Source organism: Giraffa tippelskirchi, chromosome 8 (assembly GCF_054371585.1).
Source record: "Giraffa tippelskirchi isolate mGirTip1 chromosome 8, T2T-mGirTip1v1.2.pri, whole genome shotgun sequence".
Classification (NCBI taxonomy): Eukaryota; Metazoa; Chordata; class Mammalia; order Artiodactyla; family Giraffidae; genus Giraffa; species Giraffa tippelskirchi.
In genome coordinates, this window is record NC_137282.1 from 27,638,275 (window position 1) to 27,665,939 (window position 27,665).

General features: G+C 40.9%; 1 protein-coding gene and 1 pseudogene across 2 annotated transcripts; one reads left to right on the plus strand and one right to left on the minus strand.

Annotated features, from left to right (window-relative positions):
- On the plus strand, positions 1 to 22,012 carry MTNR1A (melatonin receptor 1A). Its single transcript, XM_081521731.1, has 2 exons — positions 1 to 254; positions 21,141 to 22,012. The coding sequence occupies exons 1-2, from the start codon at positions 23 to 25 to the stop codon at positions 22,007 to 22,009; spliced, it is 1,101 nt and encodes a 366-aa protein (XP_081377857.1). The 5' UTR covers positions 1 to 22; the 3' UTR covers positions 22,010 to 22,012.
- LOC145518109 (RNA polymerase II subunit A C-terminal domain phosphatase SSU72 like protein 3 pseudogene) lies at positions 21,247 to 27,222 on the minus strand (annotated as a pseudogene). Its single transcript, XR_014062617.1, has one exon. The product of XR_014062617.1 is annotated as an RNA polymerase II subunit A C-terminal domain phosphatase SSU72 like protein 3 pseudogene (transcript).
- Positions 27,223 to 27,665: the final 443 nt, after the last annotated feature.

The following is a 27,665-nucleotide window of genomic DNA, read 5'->3' on the forward strand; positions in this document are numbered from 1 at the left end:
GCTCTGGGGACCCACGGGCGCGATGGCGGGGCGGCTGTGGGGCTCGCCGGGCGGGACCCCCAAGGGCAACGGCAGCAGTGCGCTGCTCAACGCCTCGCAGCCGGCGCCCGGCGGCGGGGACGGCGCGCGGCCGCGGCCCTCGTGGCTGGCCGCCACCCTCGCCTCCATCCTCATCTTCACCATCGTGGTGGACATAGTAGGCAACCTCCTGGTGGTCCTGTCCGTGTATCGGAACAAGAAGCTGAGGAACGCAGGTAGGGGCTCCCGGGACTCGGCAGGCTGGACGGGCAAGCCCCCAGCTTTCCCGGACGGCAACCTCTCCCCTGTTTGGCCACCTTTGCAAGCACGCAGCTGCCTCGAGCTGTCAGCTGGCTCTTTCCTAGAAAAGTTCAACTCTTTCTCTTAAAACCTGCAGCCTTGAGTCATGTTTAAAAATAGAGACCGAAGTACTTTTTCTTGAACCTGCCCATCTAAGGTGTGTTTCCATAAAATAATTAAGAAGCCTTCAATTTCGAAGGGGTAGAAGTCAGAGTCAGATTTTCTTTATTTTTGGCGGGGGGTGGGGAACCCACTGTACAATTTTCAGTTTCTGAGCTTTATTAGATTGAGAGAGACCAGATACAGGTTGCAGAAAGTTCCTTTCAAATCAGATCAATGAATAAATCAATCGCTTCGTTTGACATGTATCTGATTTTTCCCAGACGCTGTTCAAATATGAGAAAATATGTAAGCCGGCAAGATGATAGGGAAAGTATTTTTAGTTTTGTTGTCAGGAAGAGTTTTCGGGTTTTAGCATACAATTAAAAAAGAACCATAGACACCTATACCTGCTTGGGAAAGTGACTGTCATTCTCTCCTGGTTAAACAAGTTTACATTTTAAACATAGATACTGATGTAATAAAGAGTAGGTTTTCATATACTATACTACTAGAGCTAATTTTGTGCTTGAGTTAAGCTTCGTTTTTTTTTCCTCCAAGCAATGAATTGAAATTGGTTTATCCTGGGTGGGAGCCCCAGAACGATTTGTCCATAGGACCCTAGATATTCAGACCTCTAAAGGATGACTAGAAGGCTACCTCTGTATTTGGAGGCAAACTTCTAGGATGTGGGGGTGGGGATGGGAAGGAACCATGTGCTTACAAATTTGTCAAAAGCAGTATTTTTGTTCTAACTGATAGTCAGTCAACAGTTTGATTTTGTTGAGCTCCTTTCTGAGAGGGCTCCCTTTTTTCTATAAAGCTTGGCACAGTCCATAGTTTAAGAATTAATCAGCACCTGGTAATATGAATTGAATTGGAGTTAGTCCATTGACTAGCCTCACTTCACTGACTGGCTGAAACGAGGCTGCCGAAAGGAATTCTGCCTTTGGGAAGAGGCTCCTAGAAGAAAACGTAGACTGTAAGCTCCTTGACACTGGTCTTGGCATTGATTTTTTGAATCCGACATCAAAGACAAAAGTACAGCAAAAGCAAAAATAAACAAGTGGGACTATATCAAACTAAATGTCTTCTATACAGCAAAGGAAATCATCAGCAAAATGAAAAAGCGTCCTATGAAATGGGAGAAAATACTTCCAAATTATATATCTGATAAGGGGCTAATATCCAAAGTGCATAAAGAACTCATACAACTCAATAGCAAAAACCCAAACATCTGATTTAAAAAATGAGCAAATGAGCAGAAGATCTGAATAGACATGTTTCTAAAGACATACTGATGGTCAACAGGTACAAGAAAAGACGCTCGATATAATCTCCAGGGAAATGCAAATCAAAACCACAATGAGCTATAACCACATCCGTCAGAATGGTTATCATCAAAAAGATGAAAGAGAACAAGTGATGGTAAGGAGGTGGAGGGAAAGAACATTTCTACACTGTTGGTGGGAATGTAGACTGGTGCAGCCACTATGGAAAACAAAAAATTTAAAATAGACCTACCACGTGATTCAGCAATTCCAATTCTGAGTATTTACCCAAAGAAAGCAAAACACTAACTTGAAAAGATATATGCACCTCTATGTTCATCGCAGCATTGGTTACAATAGCCAAGATATGGAAGCAATATAAGTGTCCATTGACAGCTTAAAGGATAAACAAAATGTTGTGTAAATGCACGATGGAATATTACTCAGCCATACAGTAGAATCCTGGCATGCTGCAGTCCATGGGGTCGCAAAGAGTCAGACACGACTGAGCAACTGAACTGAATGGATACAGTAGAATGAAATCTTGCCATTTGTGACAACACGGATAGACCTTAAGGACATTATGCTAAGGGAAATAAGTCAGACAGAGAAAGACAAATAGCATATTATCTCTCATACATGTAAATCCACCCCCCCAAAAAAAATACCCAAGCTCATGATACAGAAAACAGGTTGGTGGTTGTGGGTAGATTGCCAGAAGTGGGTAAAGAGATTGAGACAAATGGGTGAACTGTTTTTGTTTTCTTTTTTTTTTTAGTTAAATGGAATTTTCTTAAAAAAAAAAAAAAAAAAGAGGTTATGAGGAGACCAGTGCTGTGAGCCTGATAGGAGAATTCTGTCATATCCCAGGAGCAGAGTTGAGAAGCCTGCTTTCTTACCAGGACTGATTTCCTGCCCACTGGATCCCCACTGCACGCTGGATCTCTGGGTTCTGGGCGTGCTCGCTCTGATAATGATGAATTAATCTGCAGTGCAATAGCCCCATTGAGTTAGTGATTGTTTTGACTCCTTGGGTTAGGGTTTAATAATAGGACTTTGCTTTCGACCCTAAATTGTCAGTTCAGTTCAGTTCAGTCGCTCAGTCGTGTCCGACTCTCTGCGACCCCATGAATTGCAGCACGCCAGGCCTCTCTGTCCATCACCAACTCCCGGAGTCTACCCAAACCCATGTTCATCGAGTCGGTGATGCCATCCAACCATTTCATCCTCTGTCGTCCCCTTCTCCTCCCACCCCCAATCCTACCCAGCATTAGGGTCTTTTCCAATGAGTCAACCCTTCGCATGAGGTGGCCAAAGTATTAGAGCTTCAGCTTCAACATCAGACCTTCCAATGAACACCCAGGATTGATCTCTTTTAGGATGGATTGATTGGATCTCCTTGCAGTCCAAGGGACTCTCAAGAGTCTTCAACACCACAGTTCAAAAGCATCAATTCTGCGGCGCTCAGCTTTCTTCACCGTCCAACTCTCACATCCATACATGACCACTGGAAAAACCATAGCCTTGACTAGACGGACTTTTGCTGGCAAAGTAATGTCTCTGCTTTTAAACATGCTATCTAGGTTGGCCATAACCTTCCTTCCAAGGAGTAAGCGTCTTTTAATTTCATGGCTGGAGTCACCATCAGCAGTGATTCTGGAGCCCAAAAAAGTAAAGTCTGACACTGTTTCCACTGTTTCCCCATCTATTTCCCATGAAGTGATGGGACCAGATGCCATGATCTTAGTTTTCTGAACGTTGAGCTTTAAGCCAACTTTTTCACTCTCCTCCTTCACCTTCATCAAGAGGCTCTTTAGTTCTTCTTCACTTTCTGCCATAAGGGTGGTGTCATCTGCATATCTGAGGTTATTGATATTTCTCCCGGCAATCTTGATTCCAGCTTGTGTTTCTTCCAGCCCAGCGTTTCTCATGATGTACTCTGCATATAAGTTAAATAAGCAGGGTGACAATATGCAGCCTTGACGTACTCCTTTTCCTATTTGGAACCAGTCTGTTGTTCCATGTCCAGTTCTAACTGTTGCTTCCTGACCTGCATACAGGTTTCTCAAGAGACAAGTCAGATGGTCTGGTATTCCCATCTCTTTCAGAATTTTCCACAGTTTATTGTGATCCACACAGTCAAAGGCTTTGGCATAGTCAATAAAGCAGAAATAGATGTTTTTCTGGAACTCTCTTGCTTTTTCGATGATCCAGCGGATATTGGCAATTTGATCTCTGGTTCCTCTGCCTTTTCTAAAACCAGCTTGAACATCTGGAAGTTCACGGTTCACGTATTGCTGAAGCCTGGCTTGGAGAATTTTGAGCATTACTTTACTAGCATGTGAGATGAGTGCAATTGTGCGGTAGTTTGAGCATTCTTTGGCATTGCCTTTCTTTGGGATTGGAACGAAAACTGACCTTTTCCAGTCCTGTGGCCACTGCTGAGTTTTCCAAATTTGCTGGCGTATCGAGTGCAGCACTTTCACAGCATCACCTTTGAGGATTTGAAATAGCTCAACTGGAATTCCATCACCTCCACTAGCTTTGTTCGTAGTGATGCTTTCTAAGGCCCACTTGACTTCACATTCCAGAATGTCTGGCTCTAGGTGAGTGATCACACCATCGTGATTATCTGGGTCATGAAGATCTTTTTTGTACAGTTCTTCTGTGTATTCTTGCCACCTCTTCTTAATATCTTCTGCTTCTGTTAGGTCCATACCATTTCTGTCCTTTATCGAGCCTGTCTTTGCATGAAATGTTCCTTTGGTATCTCTAATTTTCTTGAAGAGGTCTCTAGTCTTTCCCAATCTGTTGTTTTCCTCTATTTGTTTGCACTGATCGCTGAGGAAGGCTTTCTTATCTCTCCTTGCTATTCTTTGGAACTCTGCATTCAGATGTCAAGCAGGGTGTAATTCTCAGAGCTTTCCCCCAGAGCTCTCCTCACTTCATTGATATCAACAGTTGCAGCACTTGGAAAGTTTGAATCCTACAGAAACTTTCGTTTAAAAAAATATCCACATGCCTGGAACAAGTCTACTTCTTATGCTTTACAAAAAAGGACTTAGGCAAGGTGCTGTCCCATCACACTACTTTGTATTTTGATTGTTTCCTGAGCAAGTTTTTGATAGAGTTTATAAAACATTGCATTCTTGTAGCTAACTGGGAGACAGACCTGTGGTGAGCTTAGATATTTGAAATTTCCATACTTTCATAATTGGGGATTTTTATTGAAAAGAACCACTATTACAATTCAAACTATTTGAAGTTTTCTAGAACGAATGGTGGGCTTCCCAGGTGGCTCAGTGCTAAAGAATCTGCCTGCCAATGCAGTATACACAGGAGATGCGGGTTTGATCCCTGGGTCAGGAAGGTACCCTGGAGAAGGAAGCGGCAACCACTCCAGTATTCTTGCCTGGGAAATCCCATGGACAGAGGAGCGTGGTGGGCTACCGTCCATGGGGTCACAAAAGAGTCGGACATGATTTAGTGACTAAACAACAACAGAACGGATGGTAATCTGAAACAGTGATAGAGATCACTGATTCAAATGTGAGTTTTAGGATCCTTATGAACAATTGTGACTGTACAATCCTTCAATTTCAGTTAAGTTTATTTTATCAGTATTAAGGATGAAAAGATGGACAGGAGAGAATGGAAGAGATGAGATAAGAGAATAGGAATGCCAGCTAGGACTTTTGAACTAGGACTTTCTTTTTGGGAAAGTGGTATAATGGCATGATTGTCTAAGCCCCTCTTCTCCTGTTCATCAGAACCAGAACAGACGCAGACACCAACCCCAGCCAGCCACCAGGATCTTAGGTGCTGGCAGACTGTCTGCTGGGCTCCTGTCCAAAATTTGATATTAAGAACCAACAGTATCGTATTTGCATCTTCTGAGCAAATTTCATAGTGTAATGGAAAGATTTCTGCACTGAAACATTGGCATTCATACTTGCTAACTACCTTATGATCTAAGAAATCAGTTAAGACATCCAAGCCGCACTTTCCACGTTTGTCAAATACAGAAAGTATCTAATCTTTTAGCCTCATAAATTGTTGTGGTTACCTAGTGAGATGATGCATTTGGAAAAGGATACTTTGCAAGCTTTGCATGTGGAAAGTGATGCATACGTTGAAAAGGATAAAGCAGGTGTAATTATGTGTTTTCTCCCTAGGTACACCTAACACAGGCATATTCAGTTTGTTAAAATAAGCTGTAGACTTATGACTTATGCATTTTTCTACATACATGTTATACTTTAAAACTTTAGCTAAAAAATAAAGATTGATTTATTTAAAATTTAATTATCTGGCAGTATAACCTCTATAGAAAATAGGCAATAAATGGAAATAAGCAAAAATAATGGGCTGATCACCCATGGCTGATTTGTTCAGCCATGCATTGGAGTACCACAAACCTCTGAGGCTAGTATCTGCACCTTCATAAATTATAAGCAGTAAAGAAGGAAGATTGACACATATAAGGGAATGGTACACGTGGCAAACAGCATGGTTAGAAATAGACTCATTAAAAGCAGTCCTGGGAAGATGAACAAGCACAGCCTTTTATGGGAAGTTTGTACAGAAACAAATAACTGCCCAGCATTAACCACTCCCAAGAAGAACAGAGCACAATGATGGAGTTGTTACCTATGACCCTGAGCCATCAAGGAAAGATCCGATCACATTTAGGATGTTCTGCTTAAGAAGACAAGGATGCAATAGCTTAGAAAGATACTTTTCTAAAGAGGTATATTATCATTTTCCAGTCTGGTGCATAGTGGGGTAAACTTTCAATAGAGTTAAAAAAAAAAAAAAAAAAACCTTTCCCAGAGTGACTCCAAGACTGGATGATCAACACTGGTGTTCCACTTCCACACTTGTTTCTTTCAGATCGATACTGAACATTATTCCTGTCTATCCTGTGTCACCACTTGGAAAGGCTGCACAAACTATGGAGGAAACATGGAGCCTCTGTCTTGACTTATGAATTTTAACCTTGGATGCTCCAGGGCTGGTCTTAAGATGCTTTTAAGTTCTAGGAATGCCTACCTGATATTATTTTCAAATTCAAGTATAGCTTAGTAAAATGCATAAAATGTAAGTGTACAGCTCAGTGTATTTTAACATGTTTATTTACATAAGTGACCATCACTTTTGGGAAATGATTTGAAATAAGGATGTTGATAGATGGCAGTATTAGTCACAGCTTGAATTAGAATTTATGCAGAATCCAAGTACTGAAAACCACAAACCTGAAGTTTTTCTATCATCTATGAGCAGATTGTTGCCTGTATTGAACTTGACCCTTTGCTTGTATCCTTTGCTCAGGCAATGAAGGACGATGCTCACTGCTGTCTCCATTAACCTTGACCGCACTCACCACCCAGTCATCAGTTCTCCAGCCCAGGTCCCATTGAATGAGTTCATAGCTGCCTTGATTGAGCCCTTGACCGTTCTAATCACCTGCACTAGCTTTTTCCCTCCTTCCCCTCCTTTCTCTTTGTTTGCCTTCTCTTCTCTTCTTCTCCATTGTCTGTTTTTTGCTCTTTGGTCTCTGATTTTCTTCAACCACATATTTAGATTCAGTCACTTAGTAAAGGTCATACCTGAATCTCTTTTTCCTATTTGTGTCTGTTGGACATCAGCAAAAAATAGCCCTGAACTTATAAGTGTGTTGTATTCTACAAGTTCACTCCCTGGTGGTTCAGACAATAAGGAGTCTACCCTCAATGCAGGAGACCCGGGTTCAATCCTTGAGTCGGGAAGGTCCCCTGGAGAAAGGCACGGCAACCCACTCCAGTATTCTTGCCTGGAGAACTCAATGGACTGAGGAACCTGGCAGGCTACAGTCCATGGGGTCGCAAAGAGTCGGACATGACTGAGTGATTAACACACTATGGATTTCTTGAAAGAATATTGTATATGATATTTTGGTTTTTATGCTAGCTAGTCCACAAGAACATTCAGACCAACAATATGGCTGAAATAATCTTCAGAATTGCTAGGTCACCTGAAACTCATGAGCTTCTGAAAAACAACTTGCCTTGTCTGAATTCTGAGCCTCTTGGGATCCTGTGAGGATGGGAAAGAGTGGTATGGATGGGAGTGTGTGGGAGCTTCCCTTATTAATTCAGAAATGTCAGGAGAGGGTTCAGGTTCATGGCATGATAATAGGGAGTGGATTTAGAGTCAGGGATAGAGTGGAAATAAGTATAAGTATGTGCAGCTGCTCGTAAGTTGAGAGCTCCTGTGTTGGAGACTAGTAAATCAGATCCTATAAGGAGGTGTGGAAGGAGCTTGGGAAGAGAATGGGTCCAGAACCAAGGCTGTGGGCCTATTTTCCTGAATGGATCTATGTTTACCCATCATCTCTTTGGACTGTTTGCACTTCAGTAAATTGATGGACAAGATCTCTGAGTCCTTTCTGATTCTGAGTCCTTCGATTTATGTGATTATGAAACTGATTACAAAGAGGGAAATCATAGTGCTGTGAAACTGACTAGCAACGGGAGACATGTGGATGCAGTGCTGTGTGTATAGATGTTGATAACTGGCCTCATAGTTCTTACGAAAGTGTGCTTCGCTTGTCCTTAACTATCTGGTTCGTTTGACATATATTGGCTGGAGGAAAATATCTTAATGACATCTTGTTTCCCCACTTTATTTCCCAAGAAATGTTTACAAATCTTAGACATTTTCCATATGGTTTTCCCTCTTTGGAAGAGCATGAAGTGACCGACTACCCAGAATAATTCGAGCCTGTTCTGATGGGCCTCTCTCTGGTTGCGGAGCAATGGATTACTTCTCTGGGACATAATGAGGTTCTCGTGAGTTTGGGTAGGATGAGCCAGGGACACATATGATGAGCTGACCAGCAGAGTATGTGAGCAAGCAATCCTGAATGCCTCAGGGTGGGCCATTGGGGAGAGATGGGCTCCTCCAGGCCTGTCGTGACCCTTTCAAACTGTAACCACTCAGGAAGAACAGCCTCAATAGATGGCCAGCCTGGCCATTTAGTGTGCAACAATGCACACTTGAAGAACAGCAGGTTCCCATAAGCAAACGCTTCCCTCTCACGGAGGTGTTCGAAGGCGGATGTTAGAAGTGGTTCTAAAGTAAAGAATCAGACAGTCTCTCCCGCAGTATCAATTTGGAATGTCTGTATGGAGGTCATGAAAATGGCTTAGTCGTATGGCTTCCTGGTGATTTAAAAACCAGCGTTCTGTGGACTCTTTAAAGCCAAAGAAAAACACAGCAGAATCTAAACTATTTATATATGAACCAAGTGCCCGAATCCAAAAAGAAAAATAAAAACAACTCATTTTCCACACTTCTGAGTCATTTTATCCTTTCGGGAACTTTCTTTAAAATATATATATATATTCTTTATTTAGCTGTGCCAGGTCTTCGTTGGGGCATGCTTGATCTAGTTTTCCTAACCAGGGATGGTACCTGGGCCCCCTGCATTGGGAGCATGGAGTCTTAGCCACTAGACCACCAAGGAAGTCCCCAGGAACTTTGTTTTTCAATATGCATGCATTTTGCACCTTACATTCTCTTCCCACTGTAAATGATGCTTTCTTGTGATATGCTGAATATCCATGACATCAGGTATAAGGTAACTAAAATAGTAACAAAGGCCTAGATTCTCGGATACACAGTATTCCTCACTGATCTGTCTAGTGTTTTTCATGGTAAATCTAGACCTTTTGTAATAAAACCGAAGCCTCCTTTTTATTGCTCTGGTTCATACACTACTTTGCAAGAACCGCTGGCCATCTTTGGTCAACATTTCCGTTTAACACATAAATATTTTACAGCATCCATATCAAATTACCATCCCCAATTATTAAAGGAATTCAGCTTTTCAACCCTGCAGTTCTATTTTTAAGTTATTTATGAATTGGTGTTTGAAGCATTTTTCAAGCTAGAGAAAAATTAAAGCAGGAAACTGCTGGAATTGTACTTTGTGTCACACTTTCACAGACAGCAAATTTGGTTCAATTTCTGTAGATAAAGTAGAAAAATAACTTCTTATTTGGAATGTCTACTGCTTTATACTTAACAATTTACTTTGTGCAGCAATTGACAGTCTTCAAAGTACTTTCTCACATTTTGTTTTATTGTCCTTTTAACAACCTCCTCAGGCAGATAAAGAAAACTAAACCCCATAATTCATAATTAAATAATCAGTATTTCTTATCCCAGCACACAGCCCAATGTAGTACAGTGGAAGGCGCACAGCAGTTAATGTCAGAAGACCCAGGCTGAGTCTTGTATTTGCAATACTTTTATTTGCAGTATGTTTAGAGCCCAGTTTCTCAATCTCTCTAAACCTCAGCTTCTCCATCTGTCCAGCGGGGTACTTATCTCACAGGGATGCTGGGAAGATAAACTTAGATTCTGCCCACCCATCCACCTATCTACCTATCACTTTGAAGTCATAAAATACTTTACAAATAAAAGTACTATTATGTTATCCCTGGTGGCTAAGATGGTAAAGAATCTGCCTGCAACGCAGGAGACCCGGGTTCAATTGCTGGGTTGAGAAGATCCCCTGGAGAAGGACATGGCAACCCACTGCAGTATTCTTGCCTGGAAAATCGCCTGGACAGAGGAGCCTGGTGGGCTACAGTCCATGGGATCTCAAAGAGTGGGACACAACTGAGGAACTGACACTTTCTTTTCATGTTATTAGTAGTGTGTATTCTGTGAGTAGTTCTTCTTAGGTTGTTTTTATTTATTATTGCTCTGTTTTTTAAAATCTATTTTTAAAAGAAAGTGGAGGCTACGCATGACAAGAAATGTAATGTCAGAAATTGAAGATTTAGGATCTAATTCTTTTGCAGTATCATGCAAATTTATGGAAATTCTCTGATGCCTCAGTTTTCCCGTTTGTAATGAACATTACCTTTCACAGCAAAGTAGGGCTGAGATTCTGATTATTTCAATATCCACCCTTTGAGAGAATGATTATCTCAGTAGCCAAACTGTTCTTTAAGTTAAAATGTATTAGTCCTGGAAGCTGCAAAAAGACACGTATGTTACTATTGAGAATGTTATGATCTAACTTTTATGTACAAACTTGGAGAATGGAGAATGATTTCAGGCTAATGAATTTAATGTTTAATAAAATCCCTAATCTGATGTGTTTCTTCTTAGACTGTTGTTTTCTTCCTGTAATTCTCCACGATGTTTGAAATTATTGACTCAAGGCAATATGTTACCTTTAAAGACATTTTATTGATGTTTTCCTTTGCATGCTTAGGCATTGTTTTGTAAAGTATTTTAATACAGAACTCTAAATTTTTCCAGACTTGTCAAATTCCCTGGAAACATTAGGGCAGTGGTTTTAGATTCCAAAATACATGATTGAATTTGGGTCCACATGGCTAAATTTGGATCTTGCATTCTTCCCGTTATTCAATCTCAAAAGAAAGCAGCAATTTTCAGCATTAAATTAATCATGGATGAGATAGAACTTACTTTTGCCAGCTTTCAGAATCATTTTTCTCTTGGCAATTTAGAAAGTCAACCAAGGATAAAATATAAACCTTCTGCTTTCATTTCTCACTAACATTTGAGGGTTCTGCTTTTTTAAAAAAAATTACCTGCTTTGAAAAATGTCTGCCTCGGAAGCCATTTTAAATCTCCATTGAGTCTCCAAGCTTGTTTTGCTCAGTCTTTATTAACACTTTTGAAAAATAAAAACTAGAACATTTGAGGTGAATAGTAAGATCATTACAAGGTGCCTTGAATTTCCCTCTTTTTCCTAAATATTTTTTCAGTTGTCTAACTAACAGAAATGCCCTAACTTCTAAAAAATAAATACACACACTAGGGATTTTCTAGACTACCAAAGAGTCAATTAATGGTTTGTTTTTAAAGCAGCATTTTTGCATGTTTAGGACACTGCATGGTGTCATCAATATTATCTGCTCTCATTCACAAAGTTGATTCCTTAATCAGCAACCTAATTTTCTCAACTTTCAAATAGGTTAGCTGACCTGAAGCCAGAGGACTCTGGGTGATAGCTCAAGGAATTTTAGTGAAATTTAATAATGCTGCAGATGAAGGATAAACTTCTGGGTTTTCTGATTGACGTTCTCTAAAATTTTTTTCTCCTACAGAGCTGTACATTTTTGGCAATCACATTGAAGAAATTAGTCTTAGAGAAATGGACAAAAAGAAAAAAAAAGAATCTACTTGAGTCTGAATACTATTTAGACTATTTTAGGGTGAATTTGAGTTGTTGAGCTTATGGCTTAAAAAGATGCTTACTTGCTTTGTTGTTGAGCACTTTTGGTGCTGATTGAATTGAGTATTTATTTAAATAAGTATTTATTGAATACTTTCAATATGAGACAGAATACAAATTCTTGTTGGTTGTCAAAATGCAAGCCACAATGCTAAGCATATGTAAAACATGGCTCCTATTTTCAACAGATTACCTTCTCTCAGTTCAGTTCAATCGCTCAGTCATGTCCGACTCTTTGTGACCCCATGGACTGCAGCACACCAGGCTTCCCTGTCCATCACCAACACCCAGAGTTTGCTCAAACTCATGTCCATCGAGTTGGTGATGCCATCCAACCATCTTATCCTCTGTCATCCCCATTTCCTCCCACCTTCAATCTTTCCCAGCATCAGGGTCTTTTCCAATGAGTCAGTTCTTCGCATCAGGTGGCCAAAGTATTGGAGCTTCAGCTTCAGCATCAGTCCTTCCAATGAATATTCAGGACTGATTTCCTTTAAGATTGACTGGTTTGATCTCCTTGCAGTCCAAGGGACTCTCAAGAGTCTTCTCCAACACCACATTTCAAAAGCATCAATTCTTTGGCGCTAAGCTTTCTTTATAGTCCAATTCTCACATCCATACATGACTACTGGAGAAACCATAGCTTTGACTAGATGGACCTTGGTTGGCAAAGTAATGTCTCTGCTTTTTAATATGCTGTCTAGGTTGGTCATAGCTTTTCTTCCAAGGAGAAAGCATCTTTTAATTTCATGGCTACAGTCAAGGTACTTTTAAAATTTTGTTCTTTTATTTTCAGATAAAAATAAAACATGGAGTATAAAGGTATAAGACTCAGAACATGTTATATAACAGGAAAAATTTTCAAGTTGATTGGTAGGTGATAGCTGGAGCTTAAAGTAGTCATGAGCATTTTTTAAAGCGTTACCTCAGGATGAAAGAATAGAGGGTAATAAACAGGGAAATGTGAACTTTCCTTTAAGGGCAAATCGATGAGAGAACGTGAATAGAGTCAATAGTAAAAGTCAAGAATAGAGACAAAAGCAGAGCTTTGAGGACAATATATTGGCCCCATATCTTGTGAAGAAATTAATATAGCCTGAAGAAGTACCTATTAGGAAAGGTTCAAGGACCAACCTGCTAACTTAAATTCATAAAAATTTTCTCATGTATCTATTAAATGGCAGATAATAATTGTTTATAATCAGTGATTTGTATTTTCTCTGATGTAATTTTCTGAAACACTTAGGAATACAAAACTCTCTTGTGATCTAGAAAGGGATAATGTACTTTTATCTTTCATACATTCAATTTCTTTTTTTTCTTTAGTTAAATACTTGTGGGGGTCTCCTAGGTGCCAAGTCTAGGATAATATCGGAGCTTGGGACATAGTTCTTTGGCAAAACAAACACTATTCCAGTTAATTAATTTTAAGATTTGGTTTATATTTTAATGCACACTTTTAAGAATTTTATTTGCTAGTTTTTTTTAAGTTTTAATTTCATTTGTGCCTTTTGTTACTGACTTGACTTATTCTACTAGCTTACATTATTTCCTCTATTTAGAGTTTGAAGTTCTTTCATTTATTCTCATTCTTTTACCAAATAAGCTTTTTAAAAACGTTGCTACACATTTATATATATATATATGTTTATGTATATCATGCATATACTATATAGATGTATGATTTTTAAATATTCTCCAAGTACATCAAAAAAAAGAACCAAATTTTGAAGTTTTAAAACTTAGTTTTATGAGAATCTTATACTTCCGTACTGTTAGCATTTTTTATTTCTCCTCATTTAATTTTAGCATATAAAAGGGGCAATAATATGATTGTACCATTTCTAATATTTATTTATTGGCCACCTTGGGTGGCTTGTGAAATCTTAGTTCCTTGACCGGGGATCAAACCTGTGCTCCTTGTGTTGGAAACACAGAGTCTTAACCACTGGACCACCAGGGAAGTCCCACAAGTTTTAATGTTGACAGGATGTTTTTTTTAATTTAGCGATTTAGAGTTCTTCTCTAATTAAATAGAGATATTATTAAGTGGCATTAATTTGTCTATTAAAGCTGGGATTTCCCTGAGTCCTTCACAATCGGGAAAGGTATCTAAGGAAATAAAGACTACACCCAATGGCTCAGTGGGTAAAGAATCTTCCTGCTCTGCAGGAGACACAGGAGACATGGGCTCGATCCGTGGGTCAGGAAGATCCCCTGGAGAAGGAAATGGCAACCCACTCCAGTATTCTGGCGTGGAAAATCCCATGGACAGAGGAGCCTGATGGACTACAGTCCATGGAGTTGCAAAGAGTCGGACACAACTGAACTAACACACACACATCCCAAGTAGAGTTAATAGAGTTTTTTGATTGCCTTTTTTAAAATGTATTTCAAGTATTCCATTTCTGTTTTTAAAGTTTCATCCTTCATTCTGTGATATAAAAAATAGTACAGACATGAGTAATTTGTAGTCAGCATAACGATGAAAGACTGGATCAATACAGCTATAATATGGGTGTTTACATATTACAGGTGTCTCCCTAAACCATCCTTCTAAGAACAGAATGACCAGATCTAGAAAATAAGCAGAATCCTTAAGCAAGATTTCACACCTTTAAAAACTGGCTCAAAATTGAGCTAGGGCAAGAGGGTCAGGTGTATTACCTTTTTTTGTCAAGTTCTTTTTTTTTTGAAATATAGGTGATGTGCAGTGGTACGTTTCTGTACTCTATTACTTTATTTTGAGCTCCTTATGGTGTTCTTAGTCTCTTTTATTGTAGAGAGGCTGTATTTATCTAACAGTTAAGACCAGCTAGTCGTCATCTGTGTTCACAGTATTAGGGAGTCATGGCCAAATTAAGGAGCACAATGGGGAGGTGCAGTATGACAGAGAAAGAGACTGAAGACCCAGGAAGGAGGTAGGATGGAGGTGGCCAGAGAGCCAAGATGTCCTCACACACAGTCAGTGTTGTGGGAACAGCATCTTCTACTATTCAGGCAAGGTAGTCTAAGGACAGGTCTCCTAGGAACAGGGTGTTATGTTTCAGCAGCTTTAAGGAGGATGAAGGCTGAGAGAAGGGGTCAGGAAGAATGTCACTGATGACTGGAGAGAAGTTTGAGCAACGTGGTGTGAGTAGCACCCAGGTATTCTAGAACGTGAATTCAAAATTGGTGGAAAGGAAATAGAGGGGGAGCCTTGCTTGAAAAATTGGAGGGGAGAGGGAGAGGCTGATAGCTGGAGGGACAGGAGGGTAAGAGCACGTTTGTTTGGGGACTTCCCTGGTGGTCCAGTGGTTAAGAATCCACCTCCCAATGCAGGAGAGAGACACGGGTTCGATCCCTGATTTGGGAAGATTCCACATGCTACAGAACAACTAATCCCGTGCTCCACAACAAGAGAAAAGCCAGCACACCACAACAAAGACCCAGTGCAGCCAAAGAGAAATTTTTAAAACAGAAAAGCAGGCTTATTTGCCTGGAGTAGGCCCCTGCAAGGTGACAGGGATCCAAGCAAGAGCCAGGGCAAAAGAGACGCTTCCTCCAGCCCTGGTTGTGCGTCTGCTCTGGGGAGCCACCTTTTATGAAACTGAAGGCAGTTTCCACCACAGCCAAGGAGAGGGAAGAAATGCGTGTTTATCCAAAGCCAAGCACGTTCCACGCGTTCTCTTGCATCTTCACCGCGGCTACTAGTATCATGACTTATTACATATGAAGAGACTGAGGCTCTGATTTACCCGAGGTCATCTAGCAAGCGACACAGCCAGGATTCAAACTCAGATGTGGCTTGTTTCTGAGCATCTGGTCCACGCGCCCTCTGCTAATCTAAAAAGATACGTTTCTGAGATACAGTCCTTTGAAGTTCAAGAATGTAAGACAGGGCTGGTGTGCTTTGATGTGCAAAAGAAGCCCTTCTGCATTCCCTGCGCTGCACCCTATCACCTTCAACATCTCACCTTTCCCCTGTCCTACCGTTAACTAACGTTTAATATGCACATGGAACTTTTTTATACTATCCAGGTTTATAAACAGAGTCTTCATTAAACCTGACTTCTCAGAGCTGAGTCTATGGATTTGCTGCATAAAACAAATGAAAAATGTTTCCAAGAGTAGCTGAAGCTCATTTTTCCCCCAATTTAAATTGATATTTACCAGTTTGATGTTAAAGTCCAGGCACAGCAGGTTTTTTTGGGGGGTGAGGGGTGGTTGAAAAAATCTTTATGAGCAATGAATTCAGTGAGTCTCTAATTGTGCTCTGCACACAGGTGAGGTCCAGGCTGAAAATGAAAGAAGGAATGAATATTGGTCTGTTGAGAAACCCAAATATGAGCAGATAAGAGCATGCAATTTCTGCTCTGGACAGGTGTTGTTTAGAGACTAGGGATGTATTAGTTCATCCAGGAAACTGTTCTTGGTACCTGTTATGTGCCAGGTACCGTGCTGTCAGGGAAGATTGAACGATTCTTTCTTACGGTCCTGAATCTCAAATACAGTCTTAGAGGAAGACAGACCTCCATGCACAGGTGGAGGTGAGATGTAGGAAGCACGTCCACCCCTAGCGAGGATGAAAGAATTGAAGAGTGATGCCAAGAAGCATTCAGAGTCTATAACTTGTACCCAAAGAGGTTGCTTGGTTGGTTTGTAAGATGATATAGCAACTAGCTCCTCTTTTTCTGCCGAGAACGTGGTGACTTCTTTCGAAAACCACCCAGACTCTTCATAGAGCTGAAGGTCTGTCTTATTTTGCCTAAAAGCCGAACTTGAGAGCAAGGTCAGAGGTTCAGTGCTCGTGCTTTTAGTAAGTGTGCTCTCACGAGGGAGCAGAAGTAAGTGAGGGAAAGAGACCAGGCAGGGAAAGAGTCAAGCAAGGGTGGGCTCATGGGTGAAGCCTAGACTTGGCCTGACCATGAGGCAAAGGCCTCTGGGAGTAAATCCAACCGTGCACTTGTCACCCCTTGAGGCAGGAGGGCTGGCCTTTGTGCTCCAGGGTCATCTGGTCATTCATTATTCCACTAAGGGCATTTCTCTGGAGAAGGGCGCAGCTGCAGCAAACATAAGCACCCAGCAATCATCAGGTTTTCAGGGAATAAATGCATTTCATTTATATACATTAAAGATGCTATATCTATCATGAAGAGTTGGCTCACATGACTGTGAGGCATCCCACAGTCTACCATCTGAAGCTGGAGGCTCAGAAGAGCCAGGGTAGAGCTCTAGTCTGAGCCTGAAGACCTTCGAGTCATGAGTGTCTAAGGCGGAAGTCCCAGTCCAAGGGCAGAGGAAGACCGAGATTCCAGGTCAGTAGACAGCCAGCAAGGCTGAGCTCTCCTTTCCTCCAAATTTTTGTTCTCTTTAGGCCCTCAATGGATTGGATGATTGCCCACCCACACTGGGGAGGGCCTCTGCTTTATTCAGTCTACTGGTTCAAATGTAATTTTTTTTTGAAACACCCTTAGAGACACACCCAGAAATGTTTAACCACATATACCAAGATGGTGTCAAGTTGACACATAAAATTAACCATCCCAAGCCTGAAGTTCACAGAGAAAGCAGTTGAAAGGAAAAGATGGATGTCAAGAGGGAGAGTGAGGGCAAACTCGGACCTTGGAGGAAGGACTGGAACCCAGTAAGCCATTAAGAGAGATTATTTTAAATTTCAGAGTCCATCATTAGGCTGGTTGTATAGACTCTTAGATGTCTGTAAAAGCAGATAGGTTGTATCTCTCTGGAGTTACCCAGAGCTGAGATGGAAGAGATGACCTTACAAGGTGTCTAATTGTGATTACTCTTATCTGGTAGAATTCTTAAATGAAAAATAGGAACTATCTTTCCTCCTCCTCCCTGTCACACCACACACACAGAGACACACACACACACACACACACACACACACACACTCCAGCTGTGACAAAGCCTCTAGCTGAGCTCCCCAATAACAATGTCTGCGTAGAATCTATGGCTTCATTTTTTTATTCTCCACTTGTAAAATAGGATCATTTTAAAGAAAAGTAAATGAATCATTTGATTATGGTAATTATTTGAACAGAAAAGAAGCATAATCACTATAAAATAAATGGAGCAGAGGATTTAAGCCATGAAAGAAATTTGTGACATCACTTATTATCTTATTTTAAAACTTAAAAAAAAATAAATCTATATCAAGTCCATTTGTCATCATAACATTCTGGGTAAAAATGTACTGTTTTGATGACAATTTAATTTGTAGCTGAGTTTCATATATTCGACTCATTTTTAAGATATTAAACATGCTGAGTCAAAAAGTCTATTGAAATATGTCCACGTTAGAATTTAAACCTTTCATTGGTAATTGAAATTGAACTGTGGGACAAATAAATTTGCTGTCATTGCTTCAATTTGGCTTAGTATAACCAATTATCAAAGAAACTTGTTTTCATGACAATCTATCTGAAATTCCTACTTAATGCAAAACCTTGCCTTTTTTACTCACTGCAGCTTTTTTACTTCACTTCTTTGCAGCATTTTTCAGGATGGAATAAAATTTTTCAGACAGAAAACTCACAAAGGTTATTTTATTTCAGATGTTGGGAGAAGACAATTTAATTTATTTCCTCAAACATTAGAGCAAAAGTCTCAGCTGGGTACTATTCAGGATACAGATAGCAGGAAGACAGTCTCAGGGGACTCCAGTGTAGAAACAGAAGCGAGCCAGGTTTACAAGTAAACGTAATCAAAGCAGAATACACACCAGTCTGCCCCACATGGCCTTCCCACTCTGTCCAGCCCCCTCCCTTCCTGTCTTCCTTCTCTTTTAAATTGTGTTTGTTTTTCTAAGATCGAGGGTCGGAGGAATTCTGCCTGTTCATTCCCATTTCCCCAGAACCTATGCACTTAATACATTTTTACTGAATGGAATTTATTACAACGTTTCCTAAATTGAAAGTTGTAAAAATAAAGTGATTTAGGAACCTTCAAAAGAGAAAGCTCTTCCATGTGGTTGGACAAACAAGTGTCGGTTCTAAGCATTTCTTTTAACACAGACTAGGAGGGATGGGGAGCCATGAAAAGTTAGATGAGGAGCTGCTCAGGGCAGAAGAATAGTATGAGACAAAGGAAAACAAACCACAAAACTAAGTACAGTAAGTCCCCTCCCTACATATGAACCTTCGTGCGGCAAACTTTCAAAGATGTCAACGTGCATTCACATGTCCAGTCACCTAAGTTAGCTCTATTTGAGGAGGCACTGATAGCTAGAGACACAGGACCTGAACATAGAATGGTACACAAAGGTTGGAGCAGCCTTTCTTCCGCAATGCGATTCAGTGCTACTCTGTCATCTATGATGAGAAAAAAAGAGCTACTATCCAGACATCACAGGGTCAGTTTTTTCAAGAGGGGAGATAGAAATGAATCCAGCAAGAACCAGAACCTGTACCATCCGCATCAGGTATTGAAATTGCAGCTTGCCCTCCGTCACCTATTGCTGACAATCAGCTCTACCATCTCCCACCTCCTCTCCCTCCTCCTGTTGGTAACTCTTTTTGCCTGTTCACTTGATGCCAGCCCCTGTGTGCCAGCTGTTGTACTCTACTACTGAATTTTTCAAAGTACTGTAAGATTAAAAATGTTTATTTCTTTTTGTGTTTTTTTTTTTTAATGTATTTTGGCTTCCCTGGTGGCTCAGATGGTAAAGAATCTGCCTGTAAAGCAGGAGACCTGGGTTCGATCCCTGGGTTGGAAAGATCCCTTGGAGAAGGGAATGGTAACCCACTCCACTGTTCACCCCTAGAGAACCCCATGGACAGAGCTACATTCCATGGGGTCACAAAGAGTCGAGCATGACTGAGCAACTGGCACTTTTATGTATTATGTGTGTGAAAAGTATTATAAACCTATTAAAGTACAGTACTATATAGCTGATTCTGTTAGTTGGGTGCCTAGGCTAACTATGTTGGACATGCAAACAAATTGGACTTAAGAATACACTCTTGGAAAAAAAAAAAAAGGAATACACTCTTGGGACAGAACTTGTTCATATATAGGGGACTTAACTTTAACACACTTGTAAAAGAGCTTGTAAAATTTGAACTAGAGTATACTTCAACTTTAAAATATGTTGAATTATTGTGCTCATATAAAATTGTTGCTTACCCTGATTATCTAGAGTTTAATTTTTCTGCCTTAAGTTGTTTATAAAATCTAAAAGCATTCTCCCTTTTCCTTTGGATTGAGGTGAGTTGTAGAACCTTTACTGATCACCTATCATATGACAGACACTGCTCAGCACTTGACAGAGACGGCTTCATTTAGGCCTCATCATACCCTGCAAAGACAATGCCATCATCATCTCCACTTACAGAAGAGGAAATTGAAGTTTGATATGATAATGTAACTTGCCTCAGTTAGACAGCTAGTAAGGGGCGAAGCCAATATTCTAACCCAGCTTCTGATAACGGAATGCTTTTCTTCATAACTATGCTGTGGATGAGGGCCCTCTGTTTTCCATGAACAGGAATTTGAGAACCTATGAAGAGTTAGAGATAAAAGGCCTGAAACTTAGGGAAGTCCTGCCTGGCTTGAGAAAAAAACAGAAATGCAGTATGAGGTTTCTCAGATAATGTAGAGGATTCCAGAATAAAAGACGTGATGGGAATATCCTGAACTCAAGATTTTTTTTTTTTTTTTTTTTTTTAAAGCACAAGAGAAACCATAGAGTTGAAAAGAGAACAGTTTTGACCATGGAACATGCTTTGCTTGGGGAATCCAGGAGCTTGGGAAAAGTGGAGTTGATCTGATAAGGACAATGAAGAGTTCAGTTCCGGGGCAGATGGCTTCCACTTCCTTTAGAATGCAGCAAAGCTGTGACGTCAGGTCCCCTGAGTGGCAGACCCAGCTCTTTTTCAATAACCGTGAAAGAAAACCCATGCGACCCACGTGAAGCTGGCCCTAACCACAGAGGAAATGGCAGCACACTCCAGTGTTCTTGAATGGAAAATGCCACAGACAGAGGAGCTGGCGGGTTACAGTCCATGGGGTCGCAGAGAGTTGGACACGACTGAGCGACCAACACTTTTCACTGTCTTTCAGTAACTGTGATGTCGGGTCATCCGAGCAGCAGACACAGCTCTTTTTTGAATACCTGTGAAAGAAAACCCATGCAAAGCCATGTGAAACTGGCCCTAACCCATGTTTTCTAAACCTTTCTCTTTTAGGGAATGTGTTTGTGGTGAGCCTGGCAGTTGCAGACCTGCTGGTGGCTGTGTATCCGTACCCCTTGGCGCTGGCGTCTATAGTTAACGATGGGTGGAGCTTGAGCTCCCTGCATTGCCAACTTAGTGGCTTCCTGATGGGCTTGAGCGTCATCGGGTCCGTTTTCAATATCACGGCAATTGCCATCAACCGCTATTGCTGCATCTGCCACAGCCTCAGATATGACAAGCTGTACAGCAGCACCAATTCCCTCTGCTACGTGTTCCTGATATGGATGCTGACGCTCGTGGCGATCGTGCCCAACCTGTGTGTGGGGACCCTGCAGTACGACCCGAGAATCTATTCCTGCACCTTCACGCAGTCCGTCAGCTCAGCCTACACGATCGCCGTGGTGGTGTTCCATTTCCTAGTTCCGATGTTCATAGTCATTTTCTGTTACCTGAGAATCTGGGTCCTGGTTCTTCAGGTCAGATGGAGGGTGAGACCTGACAACAAACCGAAACTGAAGCCCCAGGACTTCAGGAATTTTGTCACGATGTTTGTGGTTTTTGTCCTCTTTGCCATTTGCTGGGCTCCTCTGAACTTCATTGGTCTCGTTGTGGCCTCAGACCCTGCCAGCATGGCACCCAGGATCCCCGAGTGGCTGTTTGTGGCAAGTTACTTTATGGCTTATTTCAACAGCTGCCTCAATGCGATTATATATGGACTACTGAACCAAAATTTCAGGCAGGAATACAGAAAAATCATAGTCTCATTGTGTACCACCAAGATGTTCTTTGTGGATAGCTCCAATCACGTAGCAGATAGAATCAAACGCAAACCCTCTCCATTAATAGCCAACCGTAACCTAATAAAGGTGGACTCCGTTTAAAAATGCAGAGCGTGAATGGCAAGATCTGAACACTGCTCCGAGCCTTACTCATTTTCATTCCCTCTTGACAGATGCCTAGAAAAACAATGTGGAGGAGAAAACTTGCAGTCTTCAGAGTTTGTCTCTATATGTCTGAGCTAATGTGCTGTCAGCATCTTGAACAAGCCTCTGGTTCTACTTACCAAGAGAAACAGAACATACAGTGAGGTATACGTTCATTGAAGAGTATAGTTCAGGGAACAGAGTGGGAGTTAATTTTAAGCAAAATGCTGAATGTATTCAAATGGAGAACGTGTGCAAACTTTTCTTTTATTGCTGAGTGCCACCAAGGTAGTAACTGCTTTTTTTTCCCCTCCACTTTTTTTTTTAAATTAAACAATTTTACTTTATTTCAAATAAATAGGCTATTTGATTGAACAGATCATGCTGGGATTTTATCACTCAATGCCTACTATTATGGAACCTGAGTTTCTATGAAAGTTGCAGTTACCAAAATATATACAATCTAAAAATAGATTTCTAAAGTTCAAACATTAAATATAATCCTATCTCACTAAAAAGAAAAATTCATTTATACTGATGCACAATACAAAAGTGACAAAAGGAAATTGTATTAACATGATGAAGTAAAAAAAAATGATGGAATGGAATATGGTGTGGGGTTTGTTCTTCTTCCCTGAATATCCTTCAACGCATCACTTGTCCATTGTAAACCTTGGTCTCTTGATGTGGATAATGGAGTCCTCGAGGTTAACTTCCTCGCAGAGCCGTGTGAGCACTGAAGTGTTCCTTCCAGGTTAGGAATCCATACCATCGTCCCCCACCATGGAAGGGTTTGAATGCCTCCAGGGCGTTCATGTTACTTTGGCAGGAAAAGATTTCCTTCTCCATTTCCTTCTGTGGGTGGAGTGTACCTGAAAAAAGTCATGTAGATGGCTTTTAGTAGAAAGGCCTTGGAAGCGGCTTCTGACAGAAAATACCACCTAGCCCAATGTCCAGGCACAAGTTCTTACCAAGAGGAGCTGAAACCAGACAAGATCCTCAGTAGAAGCAGACCGTGTGCAGAAAGCTCTTGCCAGTTTTCCGCTCGGCTGCCAGGAGCACCTCGACCAGAGAGTCCTCCAGGTTGTCTGCCTGCTGGAGGCGTTCGCAGAGCTCACAGATGATAAAAGACCCCAGGATGGCGTCCTCCAGGTCGTCGTCCATGTCCACGTTGATCACGTGCACGGGCTGGTAGGTCTCCTGCTCTCGGACCCACAGCTCCTCCACCACCTTGTCGTAGACGCTCTCCTCGCAGGTGAAGATGACATCAAAGCGATCTCTGCACTCTTGAAATCTTTCTGGGCGAGGCTTGATTCTCTCGTTTCTTCCCAAGATGTGTAAGATGCCGTTGCTGGTGTAGCGTTCTCGGTCTTTGCGTACAAGGTCCTTGTGCATCTCCTCATAGGTGGTGGAGAAATCGTAAACCACGGGGAGCTTGCGTGCAGTACCTGGGAGCCTGACTCGAGATCCAGCTCCGAAGGACCTGACTCGGAATCCTTTCCTCCTGAGGATGCGGTGGGCCTCCATGCTCCTGTTCACGTTGCTCATGCAGACCACAGCCACACTGAGCGGATACGAGGGCATGATGGTGGCGACTAGAGACTCCAGCCAGACGCGTGAACTTCAGAGGCTGAGGGGACGCTGAAGGCCAAGGGATGACTGGCTGGGTCGAGTTTTGTAATGAGCATTTGAATCAGAGAAGAGAGAAGGCCTTTATATAGAGGCATGGGCCCAAGGTGGGAGGAGACCTCTTGATTGGTGATTGGCTTAACTCTTGAGTGATTGGATTTAGATAGCGGACCCAGTGAGGTGACCAGAAGAATCCGGTGATCCAATCACCCAATTCGACTGCCAGGAGGTGCCTCTCTGGCTCCCTTGCCACCCCGGAGTCATTTGCCAGGTACAGTTAACGCTGTACGTGCCTGTGTATATGAGGCTAAGTTTGGTAATTCAATTACGTGAACATCTGCTCTACACCCTGGTCTGGCATCCAGGTGGGAGTGTTTTGTAGTCTCTGCTTCGTCCTCTGGGTAACATTTGCAAGGAGCTACTAAGCATATTAGACTTGTCCAGACTACTTCCAAGTTCATCATCATTCTCTCTAATGACCTGAGAACATGCATGTGGAAAGTATGTTTGAAATTTTCAAACTTACAGTTAATTCATTATACATATAATTGCAATAGTTTTTTCATATTTTTCCCTCAGTTGATAATCTAGAATTGTAATTTTGTTAAATTACAGGGGAAACACATAATTTTGGCCATAAATAATAACAAGATTCACCAGTGTGCAAAGCAACTGTTTGGAAAACATCCCTCATGTTAGTGTTGCAGGATTTCAAGAATACACACATCTGCCCTTTGATTTTCTTGAGTTCATGATGCTTCTCCAGGGACTCAAGCCACCTCCATGGCTTTCCCATGTTTCCCTCCACTTTTTGAATATTTCTAGTAGAAAAACAAGCAATGTGTTTTGCTTAAAAATGAGTACATGGAACAAAAAAGGGAAGGTGAGATGAGTAACTCATTACACAGAGAAAGGCTGAAAATAAATCAGTGAATAACTCCACAACCACTGCCACCACCAGGTCTTCAATTGGCTGGATGAGCATTGGGGAGCTGCAGTCATGATAATCACAGTGATCCTCTCTATTAAAAGCTGCGCATTCAACTAGATAAAGAACAAACTATGTGGCGGAATTCTTTTCAAATGTCAATAACCATAGTATTTTAAAGCACTAACTATATAGAAAACTGTATCCAACTTTGTTAGACATTTGGCTTATTATTATTTTGTCACTGAATATCATTAGCATTCATGTCACTGACCAGCTGTTTTGAATTTTTCTCTTTTAACTTATTGAGTCATCTAATCAGTTAAAAGATCCAACAAAGGTCTGTCTAGTCAAAGCTATGGTTTTTCCAGTAGTCATGTATGGATGTGAGAGTTGGACTGTAAAGAAAGCTGAGCACTGAAGAACTGATGCTTTTGAACTGTGGTGTTGGAGAAGACTCCTGAGAGTCCCTTGGCCTGCAAGGAGATCCAACCAGTCCATCCTAAAGGAAACCAGTCTTGAATATTCATTGGAAGGACTGATGCTGAAGCTGAAGCCCCAATACTTTGGCCACCTGATGTGAAGAACTGACTCATTAGAAAAGACCCTGATGCTGGGAAAGATGAAGGCAGGGGGAGAAGGGGATGACAGAGGATGAGATGGTTGGATGGCATCACCGAGTCCATGGACATGAGTTTGAGCAAACTGCGGGAGTTGGTGATGGGATAGGAAAGCCTGGCGTGCTGCAGTCCATGGGGTCACAAAGAGTTGGACACAACTGAGTGACTGAACTGAATCAGTTAAAAATGCCTAAGAATCAAACAGTTGTAGATTCTTAGATATATGTACTAAATGCAATGAATGTGTTCTTGATTGATAATCGATTTGGGCAAGTAAATAGCTAAACCAGAAAGTTTTTCTTTTATAGGTAACTCAAAACAATATTCTGTAATAGCTCAGCATTTCATTGCCCTAATAATACTGAAAGTCTAGAAGAAGAAGGAAAAAAAGCATGAGTAAACCATGGTTTCATAAACTGTGATTCTAAGTTTAATCCAAATAGCTATTTAGAAGTACTATAAGGTTTGTGGCATGGAGTGCTTTGCAGGAAATTAGAACCAGATTTTCTTGTATTTTAAAGTTATGCAAAAATAAAAACAACAACAACAAAAACAAACCGTCACATTCTAGAATGAATTGGTGTTTTGCAACTATATACAGAAGACAAAAGTGATCTGGATATGTTTGCTAATATCTCTACAGCTAAATAATCAGAATCTCCTTGGAAAATTCCAAGGTCAATTATTGTAAAAGATATCTCTGATAATTTGTTTGATCAAGCATATTTGGGAAATACTAAATTATTACAGATTTTATTTTCTTGGGCTCCAAAATCACTGCAGACAGTGACTGAAGCCATGAAATTAAAAGACGCTTGTTCCTTGGAAGGAAAGCTAGACAGCATATTAAAAGGCAAAGACATCACTTTGCCAACAAAGGTTCATATAATCAAAGCTATGGTTTTTCCAGTTGTCATGTATGGATGTGAGAGCTGGACCATAAAGAAGGCTGAGCACAAAAGAACTGATGCTTTTGAACTGTGGTGTTGGAGAAGACTCTTGAGAGTCCCTTGGACTGCAAGGAGATCAAACCAGTCAATCCTAAACGAAATCAGTCCTGAATATTCATTGGAAGGACTGATGCTGAAGCTGAAGCCCCAATACTTTGGCCACCTGATGCAAAGAGCTGACTCATTGGAAAAGACCCTGCTGGTGGGAGAGGTTGAAGGCAAGAGGAGAAGGGGATGACAGAGGATGAGATGATTGGATGGCATCACCGAATCAATGGACATGAGTTTAAGCGAACTCCAGGAGATAGTGAAGGACAGGGTAGCCTAGTGTGCTGCAGTCTATGGGGTCACAGAGATTCAGACAGGACTTAGCGACTGAACAACAACAACAAATTATAGTTTGTGGTGAAGAAGCTGATGGTGATAGTGATGGGAGATGCGTGTGTGTGTGTGTGTATGTTTGTAAGTTATCTCTAAAACTTTTCCCATCAAGTCATTATGTGTTAAAGGTCTAGTCAGAGCTAAATTGAATAGTAAAGGTCATTTTAAAGCTAATGTTCCAAATTTCAAATAACTGAACATTCAAAAAGATTAACCATGGTAACTCTTTTTGAAAGATATTATACTTTGTTCTTGATGCTGAGGATAAATTACTGTGTTGCTAACTGTGTGTAGTATGATTTCTTGCTCTTTATAGAATTTTATTTCTTATTTATACAATAGCAAAAATACTGCACAGAAACTATGCCTTTTAAAAATTATCTGCCAGTAGAATATCTCACCTGAAGATCAAGTATGTGCCTTTAAAGTCTAGAAATGTTTTTCTTCTCTATCATCAAAATATTAGCTAGTTAAAAGAATGACAATGAAAAAGTAACTCATAAAGATCAAAGACTGAGATTTCCTCCATTGAAATCACATTGTAAAAAACGTGTAAGCCTTCGAGACTCGGATCAGTGGTGTCCTCACTGTAATATTAATAAATAGAAAGTGTTTCTCTCCTGAAAAAACCTCAGATAGGTAGGTAATCTGCTATGCCTGATTTCCCCAGTGTATAAATTACTTTGTGAACTGTTTGAAAGATTAACTCTTTAAAGACTACTAAATTACTATTGATCCACTGACAAATACAGTTGCACGGTACAAAATGAATAGCTGGCAATGTGCTGCGTTATTAAAGGGAGCACATTTTCATCAGATCTGCTATGTTAATTAACTATAAGCCTCTGTTAAGGTAAACTTCTTTAATCTATCAGAATTACTTACCAGTGTAATAGTTTTTGTCAACCTTCCCTCTGTCAGAGTGCTGGTGGTGATATGAGGATTAGCAGTGAAACGAAATGACATTTTGAAGTGGCACAATTTACAGATTTTATGAGTATTTGGACTGTCTGTAGCTTGCATTTCACTGCCTAGGCTGGATGCTTTGTGAAGCTGATAGCAATACCTATATTATAAGGTGAGGAAATATCTTATACACAAAGTCT

What these genes read in the sequence shown, in the direction of transcription:
- MTNR1A (XM_081521731.1), top strand. Translation starts at nt 23, where the DNA reads ATGGCGGGGCGGCTGTGGGGCTCGCCGGGCGGGACCCCCAAGGGCAAC. An exon ending in CAAGAAGCTGAGGAACGCAG is followed by an intron (nt 255 to 21,140) that starts GTAGGGGCTCCC and finishes TTTCTCTTTTAG; the next exon opens with GGAATGTGTTTGTGGTGAGC.